This window comes from Netta rufina (genome assembly GCF_964035555.1).
Source record: "Netta rufina genome assembly, chromosome: 7".
Taxonomy (NCBI): domain Eukaryota; kingdom Metazoa; phylum Chordata; class Aves; order Anseriformes; family Anatidae; genus Netta; species Netta rufina.
The window spans coordinates 11,505,762-11,526,659 of record NC_140130.1 but is presented as its reverse complement, the minus strand read 5'-3'; the positions used below and the strand labels follow the sequence as shown (position 1 = coordinate 11,526,659).

General features: G+C 38.7%; 1 protein-coding gene across 2 annotated transcripts; it reads right to left on the bottom strand.

Annotated features, from left to right (window-relative positions):
- Positions 1-3,457: 3,457 nt before the first annotated feature.
- MAT1A (methionine adenosyltransferase 1A) lies at positions 3,458-20,388 on the bottom strand. 2 transcript variants are annotated; one of them, XM_084290502.1, is made up of 9 exons: positions 20,113-20,388; positions 12,539-12,616; positions 11,574-11,696; positions 9,778-9,890; positions 8,107-8,250; positions 7,188-7,406; positions 4,836-5,018; positions 4,193-4,326; positions 3,458-3,616 (listed from the first exon to the last, which is right to left on the bottom strand). In XM_084290502.1, the coding sequence occupies exons 1-9, from the start codon at positions 20,204-20,206 to the stop codon at positions 3,514-3,516; spliced, it is 1,191 nt and encodes a 396-aa protein (XP_084146628.1). In that variant the 5' UTR covers positions 20,207-20,388; the 3' UTR covers positions 3,458-3,513. The 2 variants fall into 2 exon arrangements, with proteins under 2 accessions (XP_084146628.1, XP_084146627.1); XM_084290501.1 differs by lacking the exon at positions 3,458-3,616 and having other exon boundaries at positions 4,065-4,326.
- Positions 20,389-20,898: the final 510 nt, after the last annotated feature.

The following is a 20,898-nucleotide window of genomic DNA, read 5'->3' as shown; positions in this document are numbered from 1 at the left end:
GGATTCCCAAGTGGGATGCCTCGTTTCATTTAGATGATAGTCATTTTCTAAGTAATTCCAATTCATACTTAAGACCAGTATTATCTTACCTGTAAGAAACTCTGCTACACTTACAAAAAGCAGCGTTCGCCAGAGCAGGCAGGAGCCAAACCGCATTTTCGCTGCGGGAGATCAGGGCCCGGCTACCCGTTGTTTGTGGAGCCTAGAAGCTGAAGTGCTGGTGCCAGGTACGGGGCTGCGTTTGGCTGGGCAGCCAGTTTGCACCACGCCGGGCACCAGGCAGTGCTGTGATAGGACACTACGATGGGATGGGGGACGCAGGTATTGCCTAACTTGCTGGGAAGCCACTGGACAGTCTGCCAGAGGAAGCTGGGGAGGCCAAGGGGAGGTGCTCCTTACGGCTGAGGTGCGCTGGCTTCCCTGTGGCTGCTGCCAGCACCATTGGGAAATGTTCAGATTACTGTTGTATTGCAAACAGGTTTACTGTATGCACTCTCTTGCATGCTCTTGCTCTCGCTCTCCTTCTCTCTCACTCTATCCATCTGTGATTGTCTGATGTACACACGTGCACATTCATATAGACATCAGTAGGCCGAAAGGGCCCAAACCTGTATCTCAGTCTCCAAGAGAAAGCTCAGAACAACAGATAATGGCCACGTATATTTGGACCCAGGGGATGCACACTACTATCCTGTAACATCCAGAGTTCAGCTACTTAGTAAAGAGGGCAAGTTATGTTTTCCTGTTTCTAGGTTATTACCTAAAAATTAAACAAAGCATCACCTCTGGCAGGAAAAAAAAAAAAAAAAAAAGAAGAAGAAAAAAAGTCCTGAGAACATGAACCTACTCCCTGCACATATCCTATCATCAGTACCATGGTATGTCCATTTGTAGTTTGTACTTTTTAAGGGACCCATGAATTTCGCACACATATCTAGTCATAGGACAAGCTGAATAGCTAGCAAAATTGCCACACAACTGTGATCATTTCTATCCTTTAGTAGTGGGTTAACTCGGTATCTGCACACTGCTCACATGCTGGAGATCTGCCTGACCCCATTTGTAAAATGCAAGTTCTGGTGTCACACCTTTAACCCAGCGGCCTCTCACCCGCACCATCACCCCACTGCCTGGCCTTGCGGGGCCACCAGGCCAGCCCGCCCACACATCCCAGCCCCCAGCAAGGATTCTGTTCTTGGGACTCCTACAGCATATATTGAACCTACAGTTCACAGGTTTCATGCTTTGCGTCACCTATCCTGGGAATGCACACACATTTAAGAAATGCACCAAGTTCTTTAATGCTTGTTCTTGTTACTGTCAGAGTAGACCTGTTCATTTTGTCTGCAGGTGTTTCTTTTTGTTGAGACAGGGATGTTCAGCTTTCATGTCATGTTACACAACACATTTATTTATACAGCACTCTTTCTGATGTCTTCCTGTGTTTGTTTGCTTGCTTCTGCTAGTTGTAGTATAACCCACTATGACCAGGAGATCCTGGCCCAGCGAAGCCAACAGCAGGGCCACCATTGTCCTGACAAAGACAGGTTTTCCTCTCATGTCAGGCAAGTCTTGATACAGGGTTGTAAGTTGGACCATAACACACTTCCACAAAATAGTTTTATGGCAGCATTAATAGGGACGCCCTCATTACCTAGTAAAAAGTCCCATATACTTAGTCCTGTATACATTACTGATAGGTAAAAGTTCATTAGCAAAACAACTTTTTAATGCTGAAGGCCACAGTTTACGTTTCTAGGCAGATCACTCAGACCTGGACCCAAACAATTTATATTTCTGAGGCTGACACACACAGCAATCTTTTTCCTTGCATGACGAACAATATGCAGCCAGAAAATAGTCCGTGGGAAAATTTTGCAATAAGGTGCAGCTGTACCTTAACATATTTTTCTGCCAATATGTGTCCACAGGTCCAATTTCTGTTCTAAGTCCCAAGGAGATCAGATGCTACACAAAAACCTATTACTTGTTCTGCTCTACTCACAGTTCATATAGCTCATTAGTATAATTACTAAAGTGGAAAAGCTTCTGACTTGATCGAACGAAGTTATGTTTGTGACAGACTGACAGAAGAAAATGGCAGCTTTTCTTTATTGCTCATCAGCCAGGCATTCTCCACCTCAACGTCTGTGTTGGTGCCACTATACAAAGACATTGAATATGGAGAGAAATGTGGGGTGGCAGGACTTCAGCGTAGAGGCACTACCAGAAGCACTGCTTAAACCATAAAGCTAGGGTTAAGTCACCTAACTAACCCACCATATACACTGCTTATCCAAAGCTGGTAAGAGGCGAGGCATCGCCATCTCCAGCAGGAGTGAGTGTGCTGGTACCAGGACGGTGCAGCCAAGCATGGGCACAAACGGGGACATAACTTCTGCAAAGACTTCCTCTGCTGTAGAGGGACACACGGCCATCTAGTGGCTAGTTCTTCAGTGAGAGACTGCTGGACAGGGCAGTGGTCCAAATTTTAACCTCACAATCTACTTTTTTTCCAATGTTTTTGCAATTATTTCTATCACATTATTTTATATCTAAATCACATAAAACCTGGTAATCGATACAATAACCATAACCTAACATTTGGGAGTAAAAACTAAGGGAGAGAATACTGTCAAGTGCAAACATATGAATTAAAAATCAAATACGTTTTCACCAAGTTTCTATTAATCAGAAGGACTACACAGTTATCACATGTAGTGAAAAATGACTTTGTATCACAACTCCAAAACATACTATAATTCATTTTTGTTACTAAACAACACCCTTACAGGGGTAAAAGAGGCTATGTGGAGCCAACCATTATAGTGTAACATTAAAAACATAGACCAAAGGAGGTATAAATGGTAGGAAAGAGCATTTTATTGTATGATTGCTTTATAGGAGAACACATGTTTCAAAAACACAGGTAATTGAAACACAACAGTAACAGCAAATACCCAGTGAGGAGTATTTAAATATTATATATATGTTAACATCTTCTACAGACGAGGCCGAGACACTGTTATGTGATATCCAGCCTTCTCCCATCAAAGCAACCCCCAGTTGCATGCAATGCTAACTCCAGTAAGGAAATTGGACCCCAGAATTTCCCCTTGTCTAATCAGAAGCAAGAGATCTGCCGACCCTTAGTCAGAGTTGGGAAAGTCATCCTTTCCTTTGCCCACAAAAAGTTTGAGGCTCAGCCATTGGTTTGAGTACCTGAGTCACATTTTGCCTTTATCAAAAGAACCAACAGAGCAGCAATAACAAGTAAACAACATTTTGTTGTCTTATGCTGATTAAAAGGACTCTGTCTTTGATAGCTTAGATAATGAAAGACACTGAGGGTTAAAAAAAAATCAATTTCCAAGAAAATATCCTTTTCTTTCTCTCCATTTAAAATCTAAAATTCCATTCCTTGAATACAAAGCTGTCAGATTTCAATTTTGGGAGCATCCTCATATTAGTGGACTTCTCTTCCTTGGTGTTTTTAAACAGAGAGAGCAAGTGTCAAAATACAAGTTTTTTAGGCACTTCCCATGAGAACTCGTTTCTTCCAAAGTGACCATAACATGCAGTTTTCTGGTAAATGGGCTTTTTTAGGTCTAAATCCCTGTGAATATTAAAAAAGAAAAGAAAATTCTTCACATTATGATAATCGTGGTATTTAACAATAAAATCCTGATGTTGATACCCATTTCACGCCCTTCATCTAGGAGGCATTTCTGGAGATGCAAACACACCGGTAAACATGCTCAAATATGAATTATAAAACTGACAACAAAACTTAAACATTAAGTACTTTAGGGCTACAAAAATTATGAGTTTTAATGGAGAAGAAGTATCTCTATTTCCTTTCATAAAACAACACATATTTCTTTTTAACAGCAAGGTTTAAATTCTTGGGATAAAAAAATTATTCATTTCAATTGCGTAGACTATATAAGGCCAAAGGCTGAAAGCGTGTGAAACTGGAAAACAAATGTCACCTTTAAAAATATGGCACACTGATGGATCCGTAAAAACTATCAACTCCAAAGTCTGACAAAAAGTCTCTTTTGTAGTGCATAGAACATTTTAATGCTAGCTTAGGAGGCTACTTATTAAATTGTAACATCGAATGGTTTTGCAAGTACTCAGTTCTAAGATGTGATCGCGAAGATATTTATGTATATATGTGTTTCCATACCTGACAATGACTCCAGGCCGAAGATCAAAGTTTTTGTGCACAATGTCCAGGAGTTCTTTCTCTGTTCTTTGTGAAGTTCCATAAGTGAATAGTGAAATGGACAGTGGTTGAGCTACTCCTATGGCATAAGACACCTACAGCAAAAATACAATGCAATTATCAAGTATGGCACTTTGGTGGGCAAGAGAATACAAGAGAACAAAGCACTCATTCCTGAGCCTTCTGAGGAAACTGAAGGCCTCTGCTTCCTGTCCTGTAATTGTATAATCTGTATTTGTAGGGAAGAAAAAAAAAAAAAAGAGAAACCTTTGAAAAAACTGAGGTCTCTGGACAAATTTCTTCTTCATTACCTAGTCATCCCATCTTCATGACAGTAAGTGTCAGAGGGTTAAGGGCTCAGGAAATGTCTGGAAAACCTGCCGATAAAATGAAAGCTAGGTGACACATTCCAGCTTCAGGGAGCAGATGGGCTGTTAGCCACATTACAGTGGTCTTGAACCAAGCACACCGATGTCTTTCTTTCTCCAGCCCCAATCCAACTGCAAGACAACTTCAAGTACAGTGCCTTGTATGATATTTGCTCAAGGTAAAGCTGAAAATGACCTATCTTTTGGAGAAAAGCAACATCCAGAACAAAACATACCTGAACCAGAACACGGCGACAGAGCCCAGCTTTCACAAGGGACTTGGCCACCCAACGGGCTGCATATGCTGCTGATCGGTCCACCTTTGTATAGTCTTTTCCAGAAAAGGCACCACCTCCGTGGGCTCCCCAGCCACCGTAAGTATCCACAATGATCTTTCTACCAGTAACACCAGCGTCACCCTAATTCAGTAAAAGAATTAGGCCGTTTTACAATCCACTTTATTATAACTCTCAAGACTACACAGCCCTCTGAAGACTATGCATGTATAAGTTCGCCACTTACAGATTGTTCTGGGATAGCTGAAGGACTTAACTTCTCAATGAACTCCTACAGTGGCTATAACTGCTCTTTAAAGTCAGATTCGTAAAATAAGCCATACTTGACTGGTGTTTGGTAGCCAACCAAAGAGCTTTACACCTAGAAAGCTAGAGCATTCGGTGCCTGCTTCAGAAATATGGGAACACTATGGGAGCCTCAGTCTAAATGCAATCCATCTACCACAAACAAACAAGATACAGGATATTGCTACCAAAATACATGCCATAAATGAACCACTGAGACACTTTATGTTGGGTTAAAACAAATAGATGAGGCTTTCATTTCTTCTGGCCAAAATCTGAAGTAGGGTGAATATCAAGTCTTTCCCTTTAATTTAAGGTATGCCAGTGCTACCTTATACACCAGTACGTGGAGGCTAGCACTCAGCACTTCTGGTGCGGTATCACTACAGAGACTGTCATACAAGTATATGCTAAAAACACATTTCCAGCTTCAAAATATTTACACTCTTATGCAAACGATACAGAACAGGTATGGAGTAAACGCCGTTAAAGGTAATTGAGAAGTAAACATTAGAACAGATACTTATATACAAAAATCGTAAGACATTAAATAGGGAAACACAGACAACCTTTTGGCTGCCTGCACAGCTATCTTGCTTGCTCCTTATAAGTATTTGATATTTTCATTCAATCTAGGTTAGCTGATCACTACCTGACTAATTATCTGACCCCTTATTTAATAAATTCTAAGTGTTCTGGTGTGAATGGAAACATAGTCTAATTTAACATTCAGTTCCCACTGCTGTGGGCAGGTTTGAAGTTCCCTTTCTATACAATATCATGCCAGTAAAATTCAGCTGCTGGAATGTTTGCATAGCAAACACAGGAGGAAAGCCAAGGTTTTCCTTAGAAAGACCGAGTACATACACAGACTAAAACCTTTGGCACTGTTTGTCCCATTCTGCTAAGAAAACAGCGAGATGAAAATCTGAATTGCAGATAGCTGAGCTTGCCTAAAAGACCCTGTCCTCCTGCGCTTCTGCTGCTTGACTCAACCCTTAATTTCTGACTATGGCACAGACAGGTGTGGTGGGAACACCTTGTGTGCCCTTATGACTTGACAGCAAAAGTGAGTGAGAGGAAGAGAAATGGACAGCTGAAAAGAAAAAAAGCACACTTCCGTTTAAAGGGGCTGAAGAGCACACATAAATTGTGTGGAAGTCACTTCTGTAATAAGTTGTGATGTCATTATACTACCAGCAGGTGTTGCTTTTGGGAAAACAGTGATAGCAGCAAAATGACTGACTATGGCACAGCCAGAATTCAAGGGGCCACTATGCTTGGAAACATAAGGTGAAAATCCCCAAGTGAAGTACGCATCTTCCTTAGATGAATGAGGCTGCAATTTAAGACAGCCTTCCATAGCTTGCTTTATTAAAAATAACACTTAGTTGTACTCAGAAAGTTCATGACATAACAGACAAGGAAACAAACAGTAATTTTCTGATTGCTGCAACACATCGTAAATTGTGCAAGTCCAGTGATGATAGTGGCTGTAAGGCCATGGATACACAGGCAGATTGACCCACACTAAGTAAACTTATCCCAGGCTTTAAAAGCTGCAAAGATACGCTGCAACATGTCTGCATTTGTACATGCAAACATAAGCCATACAGTTCCACCACAAGAGTAGGAAAGGTATTGCTGGTTGACTTACGGGTAATTATACTATATTTTACAATGTGTGCAGTTTAGGTCACACCTCAAAGCCTTGCTTTTTTTAGTGGTTGCAATTCAGTGCACAGCTGAAGAATTTCGTATGTGTAGCCTTCTGCTCGGCATGCAGCTATGATTGCCACAGGTTGATTTTCTAGAAGTTACAGCTCAAGTTTGGCTATCCATTTGACCATAGTCTAGACTACCAATGACACACAAACTTATAGTGATACGCTGGTTGCTTCTCACAATTTAGGACTGATGTGCCAGATGGGCTGACCATTTCTGTTAAGGCACACACCCACTGACAATAACAAGCTGATACAAACAACAAAATAATATGATACAAACCTGAGGTCCTCCAATAACAAAACGTCCACTAGGCTGAAGGTGATAAATAGTTCTCTCATCCAAGTATTTTGCAGGGACCACGGCTTGAATTACACGATCCTTCAGGGTTTTGCGCATGTTCTCCAGCGAAATGGTTTCATCATGTTGTACAGATATCACAATGGTATGAACGCGCACTGGGATGACTGCTCCATTCTGCTGGATATACTGCACAGTGACCTGAATAGAGCAGGGAGAAGGGGGAAAAAAAAGCCACCCACTGTTACTATGAATTGTAGCTACTTATACATCAAACCTCATGCTATGCTATTCCAATAGAAGAACTGCAACAGATTGTCAATATTGATATTATAATGACCACTGCTCACCTGGGGATGAACCCTTCTTCTTTATTCTTCATTTATGCAGTGGTGAGGAAGAAAAGAGTTGATATTGACAATTTGGTTTCCTATGAAACTGTCCACAATGCACCTTTTGGTTGAGATTCCTAGCTACACTGCCAAGCCTCAAAAATTTACATTCTTAGTGCTTCTTCAAAAAAGGCCAGTCTAAAGCCCTAAATACAAATAAAACCTTCAAATTTCCTGTTACTTTTTCAACCAGCACCGAGCATTCAGATCTAAAGGGTTAAATGTTCCCTCATCTGTATATGGCTAATGCATCTAACACTCTGATACAGGTTAACCATTTTCCAACAGTCGAAGAGACTATTGTAAGTCTGCAAGTTCTTCATCTGCTACTTGTAGCTTTTACAGTAGCAATCCTGATACTCCAACCACCACTGATTTTTTCCATTAAGACCATATAACATTTTGCAAAAGTAAAAAGTGATAGTTTTCAGTGACTTGGACTATCCATAAATGATTGGATTTCTACTCTGCTGGTAAAAGAGAGAAACCAGAATGACAGCAATATTTACCTGTGTCTTAGAGTCAGGCCTCAGCCAAGGAAGCTCTCCGTTGCGCCTCAGCTCTGCTAACCTGGCATTCAGTTTATGAGCAAGAATAATTGTTAGAGGCATACATTCCTCTGTCTCGTCCGTTGCATAGCCAAACATCAAACCCTACAGGAGGAGAAGAGATACTTCAATTACTGTTAAAAAGCACCACAACTAAAGGCAAGGAGATTTCATCTGAAACAAAAAGTAAACAGTACCCTTGGGTTTACTTTCTACTCTTTACATTACAGTCCAAGAAGCCTAAACTGGGATCAGGCTCCAACATGCTACAGTGTAATGAGAAACAAACCGCATTCCAGTAATTTTTTACTGAGGGCCTGAAAATTTCCATGTTGGGCAAGCAATGTGGACAAAGACTGAGAGGTGTCTGTGAAAAAAGTTTCCTCAAGAAAAGATCTGTTTGAGCAAAACAATATCAGGGCTATTCTGTCATGCAAAAGGTGTTCTTCCTGGTCTGGAAAGGTTGTAGAGGCTTTCATGTATGAATACTGCCACTAACTTCTACTGCAGCTCACATCTGACATTTCAGTGGGATAGAATTTGGATGTTGCTTAAAAGAGGTACTACTCAACAGTTAAGGTTCCTGCCCGAGATTTGCAATACCGCATGCTTCTAGTCCCAGCTTCTACTATTATGCGGTCACATTCCCTGCATCACATTCTCATCTGTTAGGCAGTTAGTAGCATTTTCTGTCTCCTCACCCAGCACATGCGGTGATATAAAAATAATAAAGCGAGGTAGCTATTCAACAGGAAGGGAGACCATGAAAGCGCCAAAAAATGTCAGGTGTCTTTTCATCTTCTGTAGCTTTATGTCCCTGTGACAGCATAAAAACATTTTAATCTAGTCCTCAAGGGTTATTTGAACAATATTTGCTTGGCTCCTGGACTCTGATATGGTTCTCAACAGCATTGTTATAAATTACATATTACTACTAATGATACCTACTGTAAATGTTAAACTCATTCATACAGACATCGGTCAGATTATGGAGTTTTTATGTTAGCATCTTTCTCTTGGGAACACACAGTAATTATCTATGTGTGTTATTTCGCTCACAGAAACACAGATTGGACAGCCTTAATTATGTGGAACACCTACCATAATAAAACAGATCTCTGCCTCTGGGAAATAAAGAAGAATTAAAAGTACTCTGGCATATTTGCCTTCATTGTACTAATGCTGCAGACAGTTGAAGCATCGCTTAATTTTTTGCTGTGTAAAATCTCAAGAGCTTTGTGAAAGTGGAAAGATCTTTTGTTTATTCCATCGTACACAACAAACCAGGCTGCAAGATTAATAGTCTAAGGAATCTAAAACTCCTTAACAAACACATGAAAAACACAAGCAAAAAAAAAAATTGCTAATTTCTGAAGGACACATTCTGAGCTAGTACAAACTGACAGAGCTCTCCTGACTTCTGTGGAGTACCATGACAAACACCAGTTAAAAGCCTGCCCTCAAACAACTTCTGACTGTTTTAATAAAGATATGTTTCTTATTCTGGACTAGCCCAAGATAGATGTGTGCAAATCTTCAGATGGGCTATGTTTTTGAAAACTGGGCAATGAGTTGGGGTAAGTTCTTTCCATTCAAACAGCTTTAATGTTTTAGATATGATGTCATGTCTACCTGATCTCCAGCACCAACATCTTCTTCATCCCTGTGTAGATGAACACCCTGGGCAATATCGGGTGACTGCTGTTCCAGTGCCACTAAAACATTACAAGTCTTGTAGTCAAAGCCTATTTAGAAAAAAGAATAGTGGCAAATTATTTTCTTCTGTTACAATTGAGGAAAGTAACATGTAACCACACAACACAATTTTCATTCTGAAGGATACCACATTCAGAATTCACAACCTAACTACTGTTTCTTGTTACATTTTTGTCAATACAATGCTTTCATTCTTCTGAGGAGGTGATACGGTATATAGGGTCACCTTTATTGATTGTTTCTCTTTGTTTTCTCTTGCTTTGGCACCCTATTGCCAAGCCAACTCGGGTTAGGAAATGCTAACTGGAGAAAACTAGTTTTTTAAAAAATTGACTATTTGGGAGCCTGTGCTAAATAAACAACGTTGAAAACCTTTTTTTATAAATTCTTATGAGCTGATGTTAACCTCTAACTGAGGGATCTGCTCCCTGATACACTATTTGTAATACATGTAGAGTATGTACCTAAATCTCTTATGGGAATTTGTGTGAGAGCCATAGACAGAGGAAAAAAAAATTTAGTCTCACAGCAAATCTGAAAGTAGGAAATTACTCCACATTAATTTCAAAGACCACAAGGAAGATTTTAAAAATAAAATCACAGACTTGCATATGATTGTGGCAAAATTTTCCACCTTTCCCTAGGTATATTAAGAGTAATTTGCATCTCTCCAAATCCAGCATTTTCTAAACCTGTACCTACTGCTAACTGTTACCCACACTCATGTTCATCCAATGAATACACATCCATATGCATATGATCCATTTGAAGAATCCTCACCACCCTCTTTTAAATAGGCTAAATAGAGAAGTAAACAGTATGTCTGTGTGCAATTGGTTTACCCTTTTGTGTACTTCTGCATAGCAGGTGTTATTTACAGGGTCACTGCATCTGCCATTATCATTAGGCTGTTTGGGTAAAAATCAGTTTTACAAACTACTAAATATGACAATACATTCTGGAAGCCCTGCTGCTATGTCATAATAGAGGTAATTTCCAGATGTGTTGCTATACTATTCTCCCACTACATTCTCCCTGGAAATTTGATAGCTATTGAAGGATTGCAGGAAACAACTGTTTTTAAATAAAAACCCTTACAAAATGTAATTATTGTTAACAGCATCTTTGGAATACCCGTAGTGTATAAAGAGATACATGGCAAATCAGATGGTGGAATGAGTCTGGTATATAAATCATTTTGTCTTTTCTGTCATTTATACGACACACAAACCTGACATGGACTGCTCAGCCTAGGAGTTTGCTCAGAGCTAATAGAGCACCTTGTACAGCGAGAACCTGCTCTCCACCTGAAAATTCTGGATGCTACTGCAATGCACATACATAATGATAAAACAAAATGAACTGAATTTCTTCGTCCCTCTCTTTCTGACCAAAATGCATTAATCAGCTTGCAAAATAACAGATTCACGTTCTCCCAAGTTTGGGTTAGTGGTAGGTTCTGCAGCTCACGTTCATGCATAAAAGTCGATTCTGCCTTCTCCTTTTTATTTTTAACTAATATATGATGTTTTTTTTCTACTTACAGGGATAAAGCCAGAAAGCGTATCATGTAGTACCACGTAAGCAGCTTTCACACGGGATATTCAGTTTTTATCAGGCTAGCTAAAGCCCACATAAGGAAGTGCTGACAGACCTGGTTTGCAGTTGCCTATTGCTTGCTCTTCAAGGATTTCATAAGATTTTCCACCAACCTTTAGCTGAATCATCATAGCCAATGTGTCTAATTGCATCTCGGACAACTCGTTGATAATCCACAATAGCACGAGATGTGATCTCCCCACAGAGCAACACCATCCCTGTTTTGCATACTGTCTCTGAAAAGGGAGACGGAAACAGGATTAAAGCAGCAGAATAACCAGTCCGCTAGGACAAACAACTATGTTTGTGATGATGGTGATTTAGAGAAATATACTGGGTATATACAGTATTAGTACTTTTCAGTCATATCTTTGGCAAAACTAGCTCCTTCCACGACCAATTCCTTTCATGATTCAGTGATATGCAGAGTCATTTAGGGAAATGTAGTATTAAACTGTGATTTTTAAATCCATTTAATCTTTAATCACTCTAAGATATATTCTGAGGCTAAATAATTCTCAACAGTGATTATCTATTTCGAAAATGTGCCTCCATCCAAGGAGGAAGAATGTGAGGATGGGGTTTAGTTAACTGAACTAGGAAAATGAGTGTTACAACTCATGATACAACTGATGGTACAACTCTGTCTAAAGAGGTATCAAGAAAACAAGCAGTTACAGGGTCTAACACTGAAAAATGAGGACTTTATTAAATATAGTAAATGTACTTTTCAACACCATACAGGATATACTTTTTTAACAACATACAAATACTCTTTAAATAATCCACCATGATGAAATAGAATCTGTTTCTCAGAATATTCAGTTGACACACAAAATTAACAACCTTGTCTGTCCTTCTGTAATTATTCTATCCTTCTGTTACCTGCTCAGGCTTCAGTCTTTGTAAAAACTTCAGTTCCTTCTTGTTTCTCCTTCTCTTGAGGACTGTTAATTTTTACATATTTTTGAGAGTAAAATGAGTTAGCACACGACACCTTCATGCTCTTTGCGAACATATCAAAAATAAAAGACAAGTGACTGGGTACTGTCTTAAAGCAAAGGAACAAAAAACTTACCACAAGCAACCTTGGCATTTGGGTCCTGCTTGAGATGGGCATCTAGCACAGCATCACTGATTTGATCACAGATTTTATCTGCAAGACATCAAGGTTGTTATTCAAAACCAGGGCACTTAATACAAAATGAGGACCGTTTGCATCCATTTCAGCAGAAAAGTGCTTTAGTAAGGAATTCCTTTGTTGCTTATTACTGAAGTATTTAGGCAAACTAGATAAAAAAAGTCACATGCAACATCCTGCAAGCAAAACCAATACATAGATGAAACTTTTACTTACTGGTGTAAACTAATACTGACTACAACCTCACCTGTAGTTTTCTGCACGTCAGTGTGAAACAAGTTATGTTATGTATAGAATTACCTGAGAGGCTGAGGTAACGTTCTACTCCTTGCCTTCTCCTTGTCTGCCACAGCAGTATGCTAACAAGAAGGTAATATTCCACCCCTAACTTCCATCTCCCCAGCAAAAAGTTGGACTGTACCTGAGTTACACAGCTGACACAGCCTGACTAATAGTTTAAATCACTACACATAACGTACAGCTCAGTGTCAAGCACCTGTTTCAGGTTTGCTTCTTCTCACTGCTTCCCACAATCCTGCAATGTCATCTGCTCTTAATCTCTGCATCCCACTTGAGATGGGTGAGTGAAGAGCAAATACCGAAACAAGAAGGGATTACCAACTAATGCCTGCCTCAGATAAATGTTGAGTATATCCTCAGTGACATTCCAACTACAAAGGTTTCATCTCAGGTTTATCTTTTCTGTTTCTTTTTCTTTTTTTCTTCTTCTTACCTTTTTATTGAATAATGACTCTTTATTGAATAATGTAGCTAATCTATTGAGCACAAAAAAGCAGCATCGATAACAACACCTATCACCTAAAAATTGTAATATTTCTAATATATTTTAATTTTGTTGTTCTAAAAAATACAATGTCAATTATTGCATACAATGTTTAGGTGTTGCCATAACATGCTCTGTGGCAAAATAAACATCTTCTTCCTTGCCATTTGCAACCCAATCTGTCGGAAAGCCATGTTTTATACCAGTATGTCATTTGAGTTTTTCTACATATAATCTCAGGTCAAAATAAATTCTTTTATCTCATGAGGAAGGTGTACATTTAGAGGGGACAAAATCAGAAACTAGATAACTAATCTGACTCTGACACTCATCTCCCATATTAACCACTTCGATATGAAAAGAATGAACAAAAAATATGTTTAGCAAACATAGCCTGCAGTGGAACATTCAGCCTCATGAGAACTGTAAGTGGATTACTAAATTTGGGACAATTATTACCAAACAGGAATCAGATACCATTCTTGCAATTTAGTTGGAATTCCAAATGAACCTTGTATAGCAAGACTGGGGACAAAGGTAGCAGAACTTTGATTAAAATGTATCTCTGCTTGCTCTCTTCAAATTTTCAATTTTGTACTAGACAGTAAAGTCATATTTTCAAGAAAAAGAAAAAAAAGATGAAAATAACTAATTTTTGATTATCTGTGTGGAACAGCAGAGCAATCGGGACTTGATGACCTCAGGGCACGTCCAATGCCCTGTAGTACACTCCAACTGATTAAGACTGCTGTACAGTCTTTTTTCATCATGCAGAGTTTCTATGGCACAAAAACATTTATCCCTGTTCTTGTCCTACATGGAACATCTACATTAGATGTCAATGTCCCATACTAGTAAAAGTTGCCTGTATGTAATATATCATTTATTATATACAGACTTCTTAAAACACTCAAGAGGAACACAAGTAATCCCATTACTGATTTGTCCCCATTCTTCTTTATGGCGCCTATCCAGTACAAAGAACCTTACATAGATTTTGCAGGTTTATATTACTTTCTTGCCTAAAACTTCCCTGAAAATTTCTCAAGGGAGCTTTAATAGGCAGTTAAATCAAAAAGTGCATGTAGCAAGATGTTTCCATGCCTTTTTTTTTTTTTTCCTGAAGTATATAGTTAGAATCTACACTCCTTCATGTTATTGGTAAAAAAAAAAAAAAAAAAAAAGCTCTTCTGTTTCCCTCACGACAAATTAGCACATCAAACATTTGTGAACAAAGAATAAAACAATATAGTCTTCTTTCACAGAATTGGAACTCTTATGTTGGCAAAGTGTTACTCTGAAAAGCTCATGATAGTAAACCAGATGAGGGGTCAGCCACAAAGATGGAATTACCTCCATATAATAGCACCAGCGAGACTCCTCCAGGAATACTTAATTTTGGTGGTGGCATTTAAAGATCATGGAACCATAGAATGGCTTGGGTTGGAAGGGACCTCACAGATCACATAGTTCCAACTGCCCTGCCATAGGCAGGGATGCCACCCACTAGATCATGTTGCTCAGGGCCTCATCTAACCTCTGGTCTTGAACACCTCCAGGGATGGGGCATCCACAACCTCTCTGGGCAACATGTTGCAGTGCCTCATCACCCTCTGAGTGAAGAATTTCCTCCTAACCTCTAATCTAAATCCCCCCTCTTTTAGTTTAAAACCTTTGCCCTTCATCCTGTCATTATTCGATTGATCAAAGAGTTGCTTCCCATCTTTTTTTTAAGCCCCCTTATTTGAAGGGGACTTATAAGAAGCTATTGGAAAGTTTTTAGGACAGACTGAGAAAAACATCTCAAAATCGGAAAAGTGTGCCTTAAAGGATGAAATTAGTCAAGCTCAGTCTCGTTTTGAAAGGCTGAAGGAAAGGTAACCTACTTGAGGAAATAACAGCACTGGGTCAGTCTCTAAAAACCTGAAAGATAGTATACTGAGGGAAAAGTTTCTGTTTGATGGGCAATAATGTAGCTTGAAAATAGAGAGAAAGATGAAGATTCTAAAAGTCTATTCCATCTAGAATTCTGCAGGATCCCTTATTCCTTCAAAACTTACATTAGAAATGTTTTTAAAAGTACAAATGAAACTCAGCCATAATTAATACACATGTTTGAAGAATTCTTGCATGAAATTTCATTACTTGCATATAAAGTTCAGGCTGGATTATACATCAGAAGACCTTCTGGTCTTTAAAGTCTATGTGACAATTTCAATCACTGAAAATAACCACTTTGGATTAAAATAGGCTCAGACAAATGAGTTTGATAATTCATGCATGATCTGATTGCTGGTGCCAGATCTGAATCCTAGTGCAACTAGACCCCTTTGTTGACAAATATGGACACAAGTATCAAAACCAGAAAGAGAAATCCAGCAGGATGATCCGCTGCTTAATGCATCATATTGAAGGTCTGTCTATTAGGAAAGGTCTCTAGTAGAAAATAAAACCAGGCATTTCTATACTTAGCAATACTTAGCAGGCTTTGTGCGCCTTTCATTCCGTTATTTAAATTCCTCATCTCGACTGTCCCATTTCTCTCGTAGCTGCTACATATGACAAAATATGTCTATTATTAACTTTTTGATAGAAAAATAGAAAATATTTCACAATATTGAAAAAGCAATGTCTAATCTAAGGATTTCTTGAATGAACAGGAAAGTATTAGAGAGCCATCAATTCTTATTAGGAAATCCAACCATGCCACAAAGCTAGCCTTATGGCAGAGATGCCAAATGGCCATAAATCTATCTCCTGCTAACTATAAAAGGAATGAATGAGTCCAGGAGAGCTGATGATAAACCCTACTAAAATGCCCAGTTGTCAAATTATGAATTAAAGGAGGTATTCAACAACAAAGGTGATCTCCACAAATTAGGAGAACCTTCAAGCATCTTTCTGCATAGTTGATTGTAGGTTTATTATGTGCTTCTAGACTACATTACCAGCATAACAGTAAGAAGTGCTATATCCTTGAAAATTATATGTTCTGTAACTAAAATCAGTTCTATCTGCAAGTTCTGGGGATCTCCCCACACATTCATCACAAATAAAATCTATGAACAACAATAACAAACAAACATTTAATTCAAAAGGCTCCACCCTTTGAAACCGCAAACAGGTACTACCACACTTCTGACTTTGATCATGCAGTAACTATAATAAACATTAAACATTTCAAAAGGTAAAGTTTATTTTCTTAAAAACCTGTGAGCGTCAAAATCACTTTGGGTAGTGCTGTTTTTAAGGATACCTTATTTATGTCAACAGAACTTGGAGGTGAAATTGTGCATTCAAAATATGAGAAACTGAGCATTTCTCAGTTTTCTTATGAAAAATGAACAGTTAGTAACTATAGTTACTTATCTTGAACACTTCATCGAAAAATAAACATTCCACCAAAAAAAAAGTTTCACTGGAAAACCTTCATATAGCTGAATTGTGCTGTATTACATTTTTCCTATTTAAAATGAGTGCTATTTAAAAGCACTCTTCAGGAGTGCTACTTGAAAATGGCAGTGGTACTTCAGTGTTAACACTGCACTGTTTAATCAGCTTATCTTACATGTCCTCTTTGTGCAGTTTACAGAACAATTACATATATTAGGTGTATATAATGTTAGACATCAGACATGCAAGCATCAACTGGCTTGAAAGATCTCTATATTCTGTTTTTGGTTTTTGTTCTGGTTTGCTTTCTTGGGAGTGTGTGGGTGTAATTTTTCTTCTGTGGACCTCCAGAAGATTAGCATGTTTTTAACACAGTTGGAAGTCTGAAGGTGCTTTTGGCAGATGTTTTTTTCCCATACTTTAAAGAGATTCCTTGATACTTACTGGAAAACTGAATGACATTCAGTTTGCAGGGAAGTCCACCTGATGCCACAGCAGAAAGGGGAAGGATTTAATTCTAAGCAGTTTGGCACCTGTAAGACACTGTGGGTCACAGTAACACACAATGTCTTTCAAAGCACGATGAAACCACTGTGCAGCATGGACAGACATTTCTGGACGGTGGAAAATGGAGCAATGACAAAAAAAAAAAAAAAGCTAGGAAAAAATTATGTTATTCATGTGTTTTTATTACATTAAAAAGGAGGAGGTATTATATAAGTCCTTGGAGAGTTTGGAAATCACCCTACTAGATGCCAGGTTTAAAGACCTTCTGGAAGGGAGTCCAAAACTTTATACCCACATTGTTTTGAAGAAGTGGGACTGAGAAGATGGGATAAACAGAGTTCTCTGGGTTTCTTTGGAGAGCATAGGTAATGCCTGTATGATAATTACTGCCAGCTATTACTTGCCTCTATGGAATCTGAGCTTCTTAATTACACAAAACTTTAAAGCACTGCACAGATATAAGGCGGCTTTCTATATACCCAAATAAATAAGTATGTAATTTCCCCTGCTTTGTTTATTATGAAGGAAGACTGCACGAGTGCATTCAATCCCAAACTAATATAATCAGAACAATTCAAATTTCCACCAGACAAGGATCTGGTTCAGGATCTTTACTTCACATAATGCCCTCTAGCAAAATTATACTATCGCATACAGGAGGGAAGTAATCAAGAACGCACAAATTATCCGTTTGATATGAAACAGAGGAGCTCACAACTCACAATAGAAGTTTAGTGTTACTGATAACATCCAAAGCCCAACTAGCCTGAGCCTCAGATGCTTGCCCCAGTTTTAAGAAACAGCCAAGGTTTTCCTGGGTGATAAAAAGCTAATGGCATGTCTATATCTCCAGAGTAAAACCATAGCCAGGAAAAAGGTGGATTGGCCAGAAGTAAAGGACAATTTGCTGTCAGAAACTAGACACCTCTCTGAGACCATTAAGACCTTTTGCTGGACTGTGTTCAGGAAAAAGAATTTGCAGGACCACCCAGACAGAATTATTTACTGTCATCCTGTTCTCACTTCATTGGGCAAATCTGTTTCTTTCTTTTGACATGGGTGCTTGGGTTTTCAGTATTCTATATCAAGACCTATGTTGCTTAGAAAAATACAAGCATCACAGAATTGAAAAAGTCCAATAAATTTCAACTTTCCACTCCCTCAACAAATCTCTTGGGTCTATAAATCTTAAAATACCTGGAGATCTGGCATGCTCTGCCAGATGAGATGCTGTATACAAATCTAACAAGTGATAACATTTTCTCAAATGTATATCCATTTCAGAGATGGACAATGCTCATAGGACATAAAAGGCTTACCAAGAGCCCATAGAGTTTTTGGAAATAAAGAAGGCAATGTGAATAACAACTGAAAAGTAGGTCAAATTCTAAAACAAGAAACTAAACAAAAAGAGAACTGGTTAAGAAAAGGAAACTAAGGGACAAAGCTAAACCTGGTTTTAGCTAGGTTCGATTATATCTTTTCCTGTTCAGAGATTTCTCTATTGCCGCCCCAAGGGGATTAGAAAATGATGGGAGTAGTATCAGTTGTGACCTGTCATCTTCAGAAATATCATTGCTCAATTTAAAATCACCTTACGGGATAACATTATTTTTTCTATGAAAGTATGTTGTTCTACAGCTGCTGGATGTAATTATACACAAATTTGAGACGGGACCTACATCCCAAGGAGTGAATATGGTTGTCATTTTCTGATGGTGTTACATCAGAAAGAACCCCAACTGGCTTAACCTGATGTAGCTGCCTTGAAATTGACAGCAATGGACTCAATTGCATCAGCCATGGATTTGACCTGCACTAAAAAGTTCATATTATAGAGGAGTACCAGAACTATCGATATAAAATTCTCACTTTTGAACTTTCTGTTCTCTGTCATCCACCATTTATGTTTTACTTACTTACATTACATGAGTACATATCTGAAAAAAAACCTTGCACAAGGTACAGGATGCCAAGTTGTGTTCTAAAATAAATACACTTTTCAGGACATCAAAGAGTTTATTGTCTCTTGGATTCATTTGGGGGAGCACTTGTTGACATAAGGTACATGCTTAGGGTAGATGAATATTTGTTTTCCATAAAATCAAACTCAGCTCTGCTGACCATACATAAATTTTAGCAAATAACTGTCTGCTGTTTGCTTAAGCAATTCCATACATTTCCATTTATACACAGATGGTGAAATGGGGGAAAATCTATCAGTAACTTTGCCACATGCAGCTGCTGGGACCACTGATTTTTAAATGCTTTAAAATAGCCTGCTCATAGATATTCCTGTCATAGGTGACAGTTTTAGAGCATAGCATATATATATAAGGCAGTTTCACAGGACCCCTAGTGATATGGAACTTGAGAAGCAAGCTATGCACTCTTATCCATATGTGAAATTCTAGTCTACCAGAGATACAGAACTGTCAGATACAGTACTGTCTCCACAGTACTACTGAAAAAAAAATAAAAATCAGATGATAAGGAAGGAGTAGCAACCATGTACCATTGCCCTCCCCACTGTAACACACACCCAGCAAAGGCACATGAAGTCCTGCTAGAAGCACCCTAGTTGTAGCAGTTCTCTAGTTATAGCAGTTACTGCTAGCTATAGCACTTCTATACACTATGTAGAAAAGGTCCAATGGAAATAATGTTAAAATCACTCTGTTACAAAGACTTTCTATAAGACTAACAAACAGGCTTTTAAAACTTCCTCCGGCTTCCAAAACTTCTTTTTAAGACTTCTTCAGGCTTTTAAAATGTTTAACATGAAAATACTTTTTCTTTTATGTATTTGCCACAGTGGGCTTCTTACCTGGATGTCCTTCTCCTACTGACTCTGATGTGAACATGAAAGCCCCTTCATCATCCAGCGTGTAGTCACATAAACCATCCACTGGTCCATTCATGGTTGTGATGCTTTTCCAGGTGGATTATTTTAAAATGTGGTTGAAGAGTTCTAGCCTTAGTGCCTTCTGTTAAAGATGAAGGTTCTTTATCAGCAGGACTGTCACCGTCTTCACTCACTACCTGTAACACTAACTTGAATTTCAGCGTGTGATTCCGGAATGGGCTGGTATCTGTGCGTGCATGCAAGGAGTATGCATGTGTCTGAAGTCTGTATCCCTACCTAGCCTGATCTGTCAGTCTCTGGGCTGCTCCTATATATGGAAAAGTGAAAGTGCCCAGATAATCATGTGAGGAAAATGGAAGAGCCCATTTCTTAGTAGGGGAGTAAGTTAATTTGGGGATATTTCACTAATTAACTTTGTTCTTGGCAACATTCTAGATTCAACCTATACAAGATTGGATACCATAGGAACTCTAATGAAAATGAAGTAATCCAGGAGTACTGGTGACAGTTCAGTTTAGCTGCTTCTTCAGTTTGTGTCTCCCCTTGTTCTGGGATCTGTGTTGTGTTTCCAACCATGTGTTGTGGTTTTACAGGGATAGATGAAAGATCTGTAAATGCACGCCTTTTGTAGCAGAAGACTGGGAGAAGTTTGTTCTGCATCATGCAACTGTATTTTACTGTTCCCTTTTCATCTCTTGAAATGTAGCATTCTCTCCTGAAATAGTTTTTTCCTTTTCATACATTACT